Here is a 10,315-nt window from a genome sequence, read left to right on the forward strand (position 1 = left end):
TCAGCATGTGATGAAGGACAGCCTGCAATCTTGCTGTAAGGTTTGTGGCCAGTGCATGGTTGAGTCATGAAGAGTTTAAAATACCTCAACACTAAGGGCTCTGGGATTTTCTTCACTTCCATGGCTTGAGATGGACGTAGTCCAGTGAGCTTTCCTGCACGCTGCAAGAGCCATTTATATGATAGGCCTTCTTGGGGCAATGCTGAAATTAAGTTTTGGGAGTGATGAAAATGATTTCTGGCTTTGCTCTTGCCTGAATATAATTTTTCAGAATATGCTGTATTATTGTTATTAAAGCAATAACTGCATATGTTAATAAGTATAGCAATTAATATCTACATTTGTAGTAGTATGTATGATACGATGTTAGAATATGTCTTAGTATCCTGTCAGTATGTCTAATGTTCTTACTTATGCGGTTATTTTACTTTCACATTACAGTAAAAATAAGATCTGTTCAGAGTCATGATTTGTCATTCCAACTGGAATTAGTCATTGGTCACCAAGATGCTAATCAAATTACCCGTTTCTAAAGAATTGATTTAATTTTACTAATATGTATGAATAGTTTCCAACTCCACTGAACTCTTTAGCAAATTCGGAAACTTTGTTTGGCTTGGATTGGTCTTATCTGACTTCAGGCACCCAGTTAGCTGGGTGTCTCACCCAGCCCCATCACCCAGGCTGCAGCCGGTGGAGAAGTGCATGTCGCTGGGAGATGCCTCTGCTGTATGAGGCCTCAGCTCACCGTAAGGGTGCCCATCTCTCCGCAAGGATTCAGGGTCTGGATGAGATCGGGCAAACATCCAGACCAAGCACCTTGGCCAGATCAGCCCCTGTAGTCCCACACCTGTGAGAAGCTGCTGCGTAAGGGATTCAGCAGCAGTCACCTACCGTGGGTCAGGACATGATGCCGTGGCTCTGGTGGGCTTTCCTGCGGCGTGTTGCTCAGGGACAGAAATAAAACAGAATAAATTAACTCGAGAAAGGCCCCTGGACAAGGGTGTATGGGGCCACCTGGGCAGAGCGAGCACCGAGGTACAACTTCACTGCTGCAGCAGGTGACCCGCAAGACTGAGCTATTTAGTAGGCATGAGACTGTAGCACCGATGTGGCATTTCTGGACGCCCCAACCCTTCTTATAAACCTCCTCAGATGCTTTCAGATGCTTCCTTGCCTTTTTTTTCCCCCTCCCTCCCTTGCCTGGGCGGCGGGGGCGGCCGCCCCCTCGGTGCCGCCGGGCGGGGCCCTCCCGGGGCAGGGCGCGGGCGGAGGTTTGGGGGGGAAAGGGGGGGGATAGAAGGGGGCCGGGGCTACCGAGGCGTGATCGCCCGAGGCCCCTCCTGCCTGCCGGGGAAGACTTAAAACAGCCCGGCGAGGCGCGGAGCCCCGCACTCGGGAGCCCCGACCCACGGGCACAAGCGCCTCGCCTCGCCCGGAGCCGCTCCCTCCGCTGCAGCCGCCGCCGTGAGTACCGCGACGGGGGGGACATGGGCATGGCGATGGGACATGGGATGTGGGACATCATGGGGACGGAGACGGGGATGGGGTCGCGGGGCTCGGCGCCGAGGGGGCGTCCGCGCTGCTCCGCCGTCGGGGCGGGCGCTGACGGCGGCTCTCTCCCCCCGGCGTGCAGATGCAGGGCACCATGAGGCTGTGGGTGTCGGTGCTGACTTTCGCCCTGTCGCTGCTCGTCTGCCTGGGGACGCTGGCAGAAGCGTACCCCTCCAAACCGGACAGCCCCGGCGAGGATGCCCCCGCAGAGGACATGGCCAGATACTACTCGGCGCTGAGGCACTACATCAACCTCATCACCAGGCAGAGGTAGGTGCCGGGGCCCTTCTCCTCGGCGAGGTGGAAGGGAGGGATGTGGGGTGTCCCCTCGGAGCCGGGGGTCTTGCCCTGCTTCCTTCGGGATGAGGGGGAACCACCGGCAGGAAAGATGCAGGGGTCATGTATCCTCTGGAGAGTGTGAGCCCTGGGACTGGAGGTGGATTTCCACCATCCAAGTTGGCAGAAAGGGCAGGGTGTACATGTCCGCAGGGTAGTGTGCGTGGGGAGAGCCCCCCGAAGCTGAGGGAAAATGAAACTCACCCCTGGGAGTGCAAAGTAGGGCAGGAGGAGCAGTTTCACGCTTCTGTTGCTGCCGCTGTCTCTAGTGAGGATTTAGTTGGGAAAAAAAGTTCCCCTCTGTGCTTGCAGAGGAGTTGTAGTAGTTTGGATGCTTTATAGTTTGTCAGCTACTTAATACAGCAGCAAGTGCCAAAAAGCCCGTTTGTCCTAACAAAAACTCTCAAGAGCACAAACAAGAACCCGTGCCCAAGCTGAAAGAGGAGTGAGTGTGACCCAAAGCTGCCTTGCTCTGAGCTGGTTTTCTGAGGATGGCTGCGCTGCTTACAGTGGCAGTGAAGGTTCAGTCTGGAAAAAGTGAAACTTATACTATAAAATTATTTTATTTGGGAGCGTCTGTCCAGTTTTGACTGATTAATAGAAACATCCCCTAAGGTCCCTGAACAGTGTGTGACCCAGGAGAGCTTTGGTGTATTTATCTATTTGCTTCATATCAAAAACAGATGAGAGATCTATAATTAGGCTTTCATTTGTCCCTGTAGCAGTCTGAGGAATTAAATTAGAAGGGAGGCTATCATGTAGCTGAGAGCTTTCCCAGCAAACCCATGACATTGTCTGCCAGTGTGCTAATGCCATAACACAGATGAAGAGGCTGATAGAACAGCAGCTCTTCGGTCCTGGACTTTTAAAGCAATATTCATAACCAGCTCATGTGTGCAGCATGCTTCTGTGCCTTAGTCTCTGCTCTCATAACTTTTTGTTTAGATAGCTGCTAAAATAATCTGCTCCTTAACTTCTGCCCCTGCTGCCCTTTTCCCTTGTGTGTGGTGGGATCTCCAGGCTGGGTTCATATCTCTTCCTTTTATTTCTTTCATTTCTGATTTAAAAGGTGGCTTCTGTCTAAAACCAGTTTGTATTAAAAAGCGAACAAAAACAAGGAAACCACCCCCCCTTCAATATTCATCCCCCACTGCGCACTTGCTTTAATTTTGACTGTGCAGCTTTCTTTTCTCCTGCCTGGGGTGCAAGTCCGCAGCTCAGGGACTGAGTCTGCTTTCAGTCTCATGGGTGTGTTTGGGTTCTGAAGTGAACCAAAGAATTGTTGCTGATGGATAAAACAATTCAGAATTTCAATTCTATTATTCACGTTCAACCAATGTTTCCACCCCGCGGCCCCGTTTTGTATTTGAGGGGAACAGAATTGGAATTAGAAGAACACTGACAGCTAAAATCACCAACTTCATGGTACACGTTTTAAAGTTGCTCGATAGCTTAGCTTAAACAAACAAACAAACAAACAAGAGCGTGTTCTTTCTGTTCTGTGGTGAATTAACAGCACAGAAATAAAGTGACAGCTCCTGGGGGTTTGCTGTTTTGGCAGTGACAGTCACTTGCAAAAGGAATCAATAGCTTAATAAGCATTTTGAACAGATCTAAAAATTTGATTCATTCGGTCTGTTTCAGATGCGCTCAAAGCTTACTCTTTTGTTAAAGCTTCTTTGGGCTCTGCCTTTTGTGCTTGGTGCCGCTCAGGAGCCCTGTAACAAGGGCAAATGGAGGGTCTCTCTTCACTTTCATCTGTCTAGTCTTCTTTGATGTGTATGTGATTATGAATAACCTTCTGGCACATCCTCCTGACTGCTGCTTCTGGCCTAACAGCAGCATCTGAATGTTGTTCCCTGTGAGCAGCCGTGGCCCACAGGGTCTTCACTCCAGCTTCCATGAAGCTCCTTCCAAATCGTCTTTCTCTTCTTGTCTTTAGCCCTTGCCTGTGTGGCTGCTTTATTCTCTCTCTCCTTTAGGGTCCTTCTCCTTCACAGTCATCTCACTTGCCTTTAGACATCTGGGCACATCAGCTTGATGCCCCTTTGAGGACTGTTGAGGGAAATACGTGTAGGTACTTGAAGCCTGCAAGTCACTGGGCCTCTTTCAGTCCTGGATGAGATCTGTTGTTCCCTAGGTGCAAGATCTTCGCTGGTGGTAAGGAGAGCCTGAGGTGACCAGCTCAGATGCAGACTCCTGCCTTGCAGATGTCCATGTGTCTTTGGATTAATCCCACCTCTGTCCTAAAAAAAATGTCCTTGCCACATACCCCTCTGCTGCACTGTTCAGGGGGCTTTCTTCAGAGCATATCTTTACTTGAATAATTGCTCCGGCTGCTTGGTACTACCTTACCTCTACACCCTGTCACCAACAGACCTTCTTCCCTTCATGTCTCCCATTGCTTGTTCTTGCATCTATAGCTCCTCTGTGTTGTAGCTAAACAGTAAGGCCACTCCTGCTGGAAATGGCTTGAACCATAGGCAAGGCAGGGGATATTATCTGAAGGTGTGTCTGATTCTGGCAGTACCGATACTTCCACTTCATGTCAACACCTTTAAAGTGGAAGGGAGCAGACCCTGAGCTGAGCATAAAGCCTGACCAGGTGTTTTCAAAGCTTGGAGCCTAACTGTTCTAAAACAGAAGATACTTGATAAAAGTGTTCCCCAGATGCCAGGTGAAGGCCTGGCTTTCTGTGTTTGTATTGTCTTGGAGCTGTGCAGGGTAGACAAGGAGCAAGCACGAAGCAGCTGGAGCAAAGATCTCTGGAGGCATCTGCTTCAATAAGAAGAGATCAACTTCTACATCAAGGCATTGCTTTCAAGGCTGTTCACAACCTCTTTATTATGGCTGTAGCATGGTTGTTTCCTAGTGGAAAAATTACAGGGCAGACTGGAGGGTTGGGCACCTGCCATAGGAAGAATGGCTGCTCCTTGAGCACTCCAGCTGGTTGCAGCCAAGCGTCACCTGGTGTACAGCTTTGTGTGAGGACAAGGTGGGTCTGTCCTGCACAGGTAGCAGCACTAGTCTTGTCATACTAGAGGGACTCATTTAAAAAGCAGTAGTAGTTCTCCACATCAGAGTCTTCTTCATTATTTGAGTAAATCTCTGCTCTTCTGAGGGTTGCTACCCATTTCTTACTCAGACAAAACTTTCTGAGAGATTAATAGAAATTTTGCCCAAGCATAAGCTGCTGGAGCAAGTTGTTGGATTTGTTAAATCAATGTTTTAAAAGCAATGGCAAATTAGGTTCCCCTCAGTGGATGTGCAGGTTGCATCCATATTGATTGGAGTAGGGTACTAGAAAGAAAGAAATCCCTTTGTGGTGATGTAGTGCAAGGCGTTTTATTCAGCATTATTCTGAATTGCAATATTGTAACAGCATTTTACCTTCTTTCAGTCAGTTTAGATTAAGAAATTTAAAAATCTGAAACTTTTACTTTGTCTTTTGAGGGGACATGGGAGGCACTAAAATGATTACGGTGAGGCAAGAATACAAAGAGTAATAAAATGAGGTACGTTTCCACTTTTCAGAAAGATATGTCATCAATAGATATAACTCCTAGCTTTTAAAATAAAGTTTGTATTGTGAAGTTTTTTTCCCCAAAAATTTAGATCAAGCCTTTGGAGAAACATCTTGATAGCAATGGATAAAATCTAAGTCCTTGATTACACCTTTGACTTCTCTGGAGCCAGAATTTCACTCAAGTGGAATTCACAAAGCTATTATCTGTTAATGTACTTTGTGATTCAGACTAATTACATACACAAGTTACAAACCGTGATCTTAATTCTTCCCAACCAAGGGAGCATTTGCTTACAGTTATCACTGTTAAGCTAATGAATCCTTATAGTGATGAAGTGTCTGTCAAGCTGGCTGCTAAGTGTTGCTTCTGTTTTCTGAGAAAAAGAGAGCAAATTCTAGAACCTGGAATTGCAGTATTTTATCTGTTGAGCAATGTATGAAAAAATATCCATGATCAAAACAAACAAACAAAAACAAATAGAAGGACAGCCATTGTGTAGGTATGGGACATAGGTTGTAGGTGATATCTCATTTAAGCAAATTCTGGTTCACAGAGTTTTCTTTCCCATACCCACGTAGTTCAAGAGTGGTTATTGCCTTGGGTTAGCTCAGTTTTTATGACTTAATGTGGTATGTGGTAGGCATCCCCAAATATATTAGCTGCCTTTAAAAAATCTTGGCCAATTCTTTAGATACTATGGCTTATCTGAGTTTTGTTTACTTTTCACAGAATAGATAAATTTGACTCCCATTTATGTAATTTCTTATGAATGAATAGCATCTAAAACAATGATAAAGTTTATGAAATGATGGAACCGGGTTTGTAGGCAAAAATTGTGCGTGGAGGTCATGTCATACAGTTTTCTTCCCCTTTCTTCACACTCACATCAGTAAGGTGCGAGTTTCTAGAATATCCAGGAGCAGGGATTGAATCAGTAAATATTCAGAGTTTCTCGATACTGTCCTATAACATGATAATGGAAAAAATATATTGAAAGAAATACTGAAGAACGAACATTTTCTGACATGACTAAGTCAAGTTAAAATACTTGCTGTAAAGTTTCCTTTATAACGTCACTATTGAGTTTTTCTGAGATTTGCCTGATGGTTTTCTACTTAGTTTTCATTTTTAAATACTGAAATATGCAAACATATACCTTTTTTTCCTCTTTTCTTAGGTATGGAAAGAGATCAAGCCCAGAGACACTGATCTCAGACCTCTTGTTGAGGGAAAGCACAGAAAATATTCCTAGATCCAGGTATGTATGAAGATATTTTGTGGTGGCTTTCATTATTTGTTTGCATATAATAGTTTTGTTCATTATCAATAAACATATTTCAAAGGGAGAAAACACTTGTCACCAACAGCTGGATAAGCACAACAAAAATCCTTTGTTTTTAAGAGCTAGAACCATCCTATGAATGCAAGTAATCTCATACCAGATATGATGAAGTCCAAGCTCCTTGTTTTCCTCTTTTGTGAACAGGCAATACTAGCTGTCTGAAGGGAGGGAAGCATTCCCATAAAAGTTACCCCTTACTGGGCTTTATTGCAATAGAAATTACAGAATTGTACATTGATGCCTGATAGTGATTCATTTACATACTGGATCCCCAAAGATGGCAGCTTTTTATTCATTTGCTACTTAAAAAGTTTTACCTTTTTGCTTTAAAGATATGTGAGTGGTGAATATCCGGATATATTAACTTATACACAAATGCAAGGCTGTGATTGATATTTAAAATATAGTATTTCACACTACTTTTGTACCTAATGTTTTACAAAGTGAAAAAATAGAAGCCTTCATATTCCTAATTGCACTTGATTTAAAAGAACAGTGGTGTTTCAAACAACAGTGGGATTTCAAAGGTATGTACTATATTTTTCTAGGCAGGGAATAACACATTAGCTGTAATATAAGATACTACATTGGTGACTACAATTTACGCAGCTGTGAAAATTTTATTTCCTTTTGCCTATGAAAAAATAAAATACTTTTTTTTTTCTTGGCTTGTGAAAGAAAACCTTAGTTTTAGTCACAGAAAAGCATGAATAAGCTCAGATTAAGCCTTTACTGAAAGTCTGATGCTTGCTGATAATACTTCTGCTGCAGAAATAAATGTTTTATGCAGTAGTCATCTCAGGAATCTACAATCTCTGTATTTTCATAAGTTGAGCAAGGCTAGATTAAACTAGTTGAATACTTGACCGGAATAGTCTGTAGCAGTGAACTTTTGGGCATTATTTTGTCACTGAGAGGTGACCAAAACTTTGACTGCCATCAGTGGGTTGTCCATGAAACCTGCAGTTCTATAGGGAGAACGTTGACTTGGGTTTGATGACTAACCACAGCTGTTGGGAAATGGTTTTCTCTGCAGATGCGTATAAAAAAAAACTGCACGGAGTGCAGTGAAATGTTTGAGACTATTTTGTATTTTGTAATGATAAGGCAGAATCCTCATATAATGGGAAATTTCCGCTGCCATGAATTTGAGGCAACACAGAGGGTAGTACAAAGTCTAATACTCTCTGCAATTTTCCCTCCTTCACAACAGAACTTTATGGTTGTTATTGTTTCAATAATGCTATTTATAACACGCCAGGGAGCTAAGACTCATGAGCAAACTAACAAACTAGTATGCATTTAAGATCAAGAATTGATGAGAAACAGATTTTTATCTCATACCCCCCTGTAACAGCACTTTAAACTGAGAAAAAAATATGGTGTTTGTCATTCGTCGATGACAATTATGTGAGCACTGGGAACAATGATGTCTAGTTTCTTATGGATATGTTTTCTAGGATAAAAGCCAACATGGATTCTGAACTCTGCTCCAGCTTTCCCCCCCATGTGAGGATGTATCTTATTTCTGTATGGTCCTGTGTTTGATGGCACATCAGGAACTTACTATCTCCAAGATACCCATACCTCTCTCTGACTTGGTGAAAATTGTCCAGAGGGTTGGACAGCTTGTGGGGAAGTTAGAGGAGCCCCGCAGGGGTGGACACACATCAAATTTGCCCAAATACATTGTGGTTGCATAAACATCCTCCTGGAGGCATCTAGCCTAAATGAATTAAAGGCAGGCTGTTATTATTCTGAACTTAAATTAACAAAGTACATGTTTTAGAAATATTTATACACAGCCAGTTATGGTGCAGATGTAATTTCCAGTCAGTGAGTCAGCAGCAGAAAGACACATTTTGTGCAATCCCTGAAACTGAACACTGAGGTGTTAAGAAACAGCTTAACTGTATTCAGCCTGACTGGCTGAGTTCAACCCATCACTTTCTCTGACTAAAATACATGTATGCCCCATAGCATTTTGCAGTCTAGGTGTGTATCTGAGCATCCAAAGAAAGGTTAGAGAGATTCTTATGGAAACCAGGTGGAAATTAGGAAGTTAAGGAATTAAAAAAAGGAGGTGCCTTGATCTGAGTACAAGTAAGTTTTCATAAGAAAATGTGAGGGGATGTCTTTCTGATCCTGTGTATCCTATGGAGTTATGACAAAAATTTCATTTCCCAGTAACACTACATATCTCCTCTAATATTGCCTCTTTATAAGTTAAGTGTCTAGTGTGAAGTAGCTGTCTAGTCTCCCTTTGTAGTCAACTGGAGAGATGACTATCTCCAAAATGAGCCATTCCACCCCAAAACAAGCAGGATTAGTAGCCCTCTCAAGTTGTCAGTGTCTCTCCAGTGACTGTGGAGGCAAACTGGACCTTAAGTCAAGACTAGACACCCAACTTCTAGATAGCAGAAACTATGGCAAATCCACTTCTCCGTGTCTCTCTCCATGTTCTACCACTTGCTGAATATCTTTCTACATATCCAGAACAGCTATTTGCAAGCAGAGGCCCTCTGGATCAAATCCTGCACTCAGGACCCCTTTCAGCGTGTATTTCAACAGTTTGATGTTAAGCAACAGAATATGATGATAATATTTTAGGATGGTTTTAGGATAGTTACTTTGGTTTTGTCCGAGGGTGCTAACAGCATGACATGTTTTTTTTGTCTCTCTTTGAAAACCATTTACTCCTGAAAAATCTAAAAATCTCTCTTACAAATATGTTTGTATTTTGACATATCATAGTTTTCTAGATTTTGGCCATCCAAGATTCCTCTGTTTTGATGGGAGTCTCCAGCTGCAAATGTGAATGTGTATTCCTTATTGGTGCCATTATTAAAATGAAAATTTTAAGTAGTTGTAACTTTGGATTTTCCAGAAGGGACTGTAAAATGTGTTTAATAGTGTCTATTCATAATATGTTACAGGTTTGAAGACCCTTCGATGTGGTGATGGGATTTTCAGCACACCGTCAAAACTTTTCCTAGTTTTCAATTCATACTCCACTCCTCTGAAGCGAATCATAGTGTCATTCCCAGTGCATGCAGCCATTGTACTGAATTCTGTAGAGTTTTTCCCTCGTCATATTTGTATATACCTTTATTTAAATAAATTATTTGTGCATTCCAAAATACAACATACTAAATGAAAACAAGCACTCCTGTCATTGGTATAGCAAACAATGGTTTTAAACAATTAAAACTGAATTATAACCTCCCTTCAGTCTAAAGTAGTATGGACAACAACACTGTCACCGTTAATACAGTAATTAGTATGCAAAGTAATATAAAGGCATCATGTAAAGTGGCCTCAAACTCTGCTCAGCTGTTGGATTTATACAAAACTGTTTAAAATAATTTATCATGTACTACATAATTTAGGAAAATACTGTTCCAAGAGGAGATTGCTTAGAATCACCATACTAAAAACTTACTTAGTATGTACACTGACAAATGCATTAAAATTAAATTTCAAAATACAAAGGAATGAAGTGACGGCTTAATTCTCCTAACTCCTCCAAATTGGTTTGAAGCCTGGGTGTAAGCCT

General features: G+C 42.7%; 1 protein-coding gene across 1 annotated transcript; it reads left to right on the forward strand.

Annotated features, from left to right (window-relative positions):
- The first annotated feature begins 1,307 nt into the window (after window positions 1–1,307).
- On the forward strand, window positions 1,308–9,922 carry NPY (neuropeptide Y). Its single transcript, XM_068674200.1, has 4 exons — window positions 1,308–1,467; window positions 1,637–1,824; window positions 6,595–6,675; window positions 9,696–9,922. The coding sequence occupies exons 2-4, from the start codon at window positions 1,637–1,639 to the stop codon at window positions 9,718–9,720; spliced, it is 294 nt and encodes a 97-aa protein (XP_068530301.1). The 5' UTR covers window positions 1,308–1,467; the 3' UTR covers window positions 9,721–9,922.
- The last annotated feature ends 393 nt before the right edge of the window (window positions 9,923–10,315 follow it).

The sequence above is a fragment of the Anas acuta genome, chromosome 2 (assembly GCF_963932015.1).
Source record: "Anas acuta chromosome 2, bAnaAcu1.1, whole genome shotgun sequence".
Classification (NCBI taxonomy): domain Eukaryota; kingdom Metazoa; phylum Chordata; class Aves; order Anseriformes; family Anatidae; genus Anas; species Anas acuta.

Excerpts from the sequence above, each read along its gene's own strand:
- NPY (XM_068674200.1), top strand. The coding sequence starts at position 1,637 with ATGCAGGGCACCATGAGGCTGTGGGTGTCGGTGCTGACTTTCGCCCTG. Across the intron at positions 1,825-6,594 it reads AACCTCATCACCAGGCAGAG|GTATGGAAAGAGATCAAGCC; the intron begins GTAGGTGCCGGG and ends CTCTTTTCTTAG. Across the intron at positions 6,676-9,695 it reads GAAAATATTCCTAGATCCAG|GTTTGAAGACCCTTCGATGT; the intron begins GTATGTATGAAG and ends AATATGTTACAG.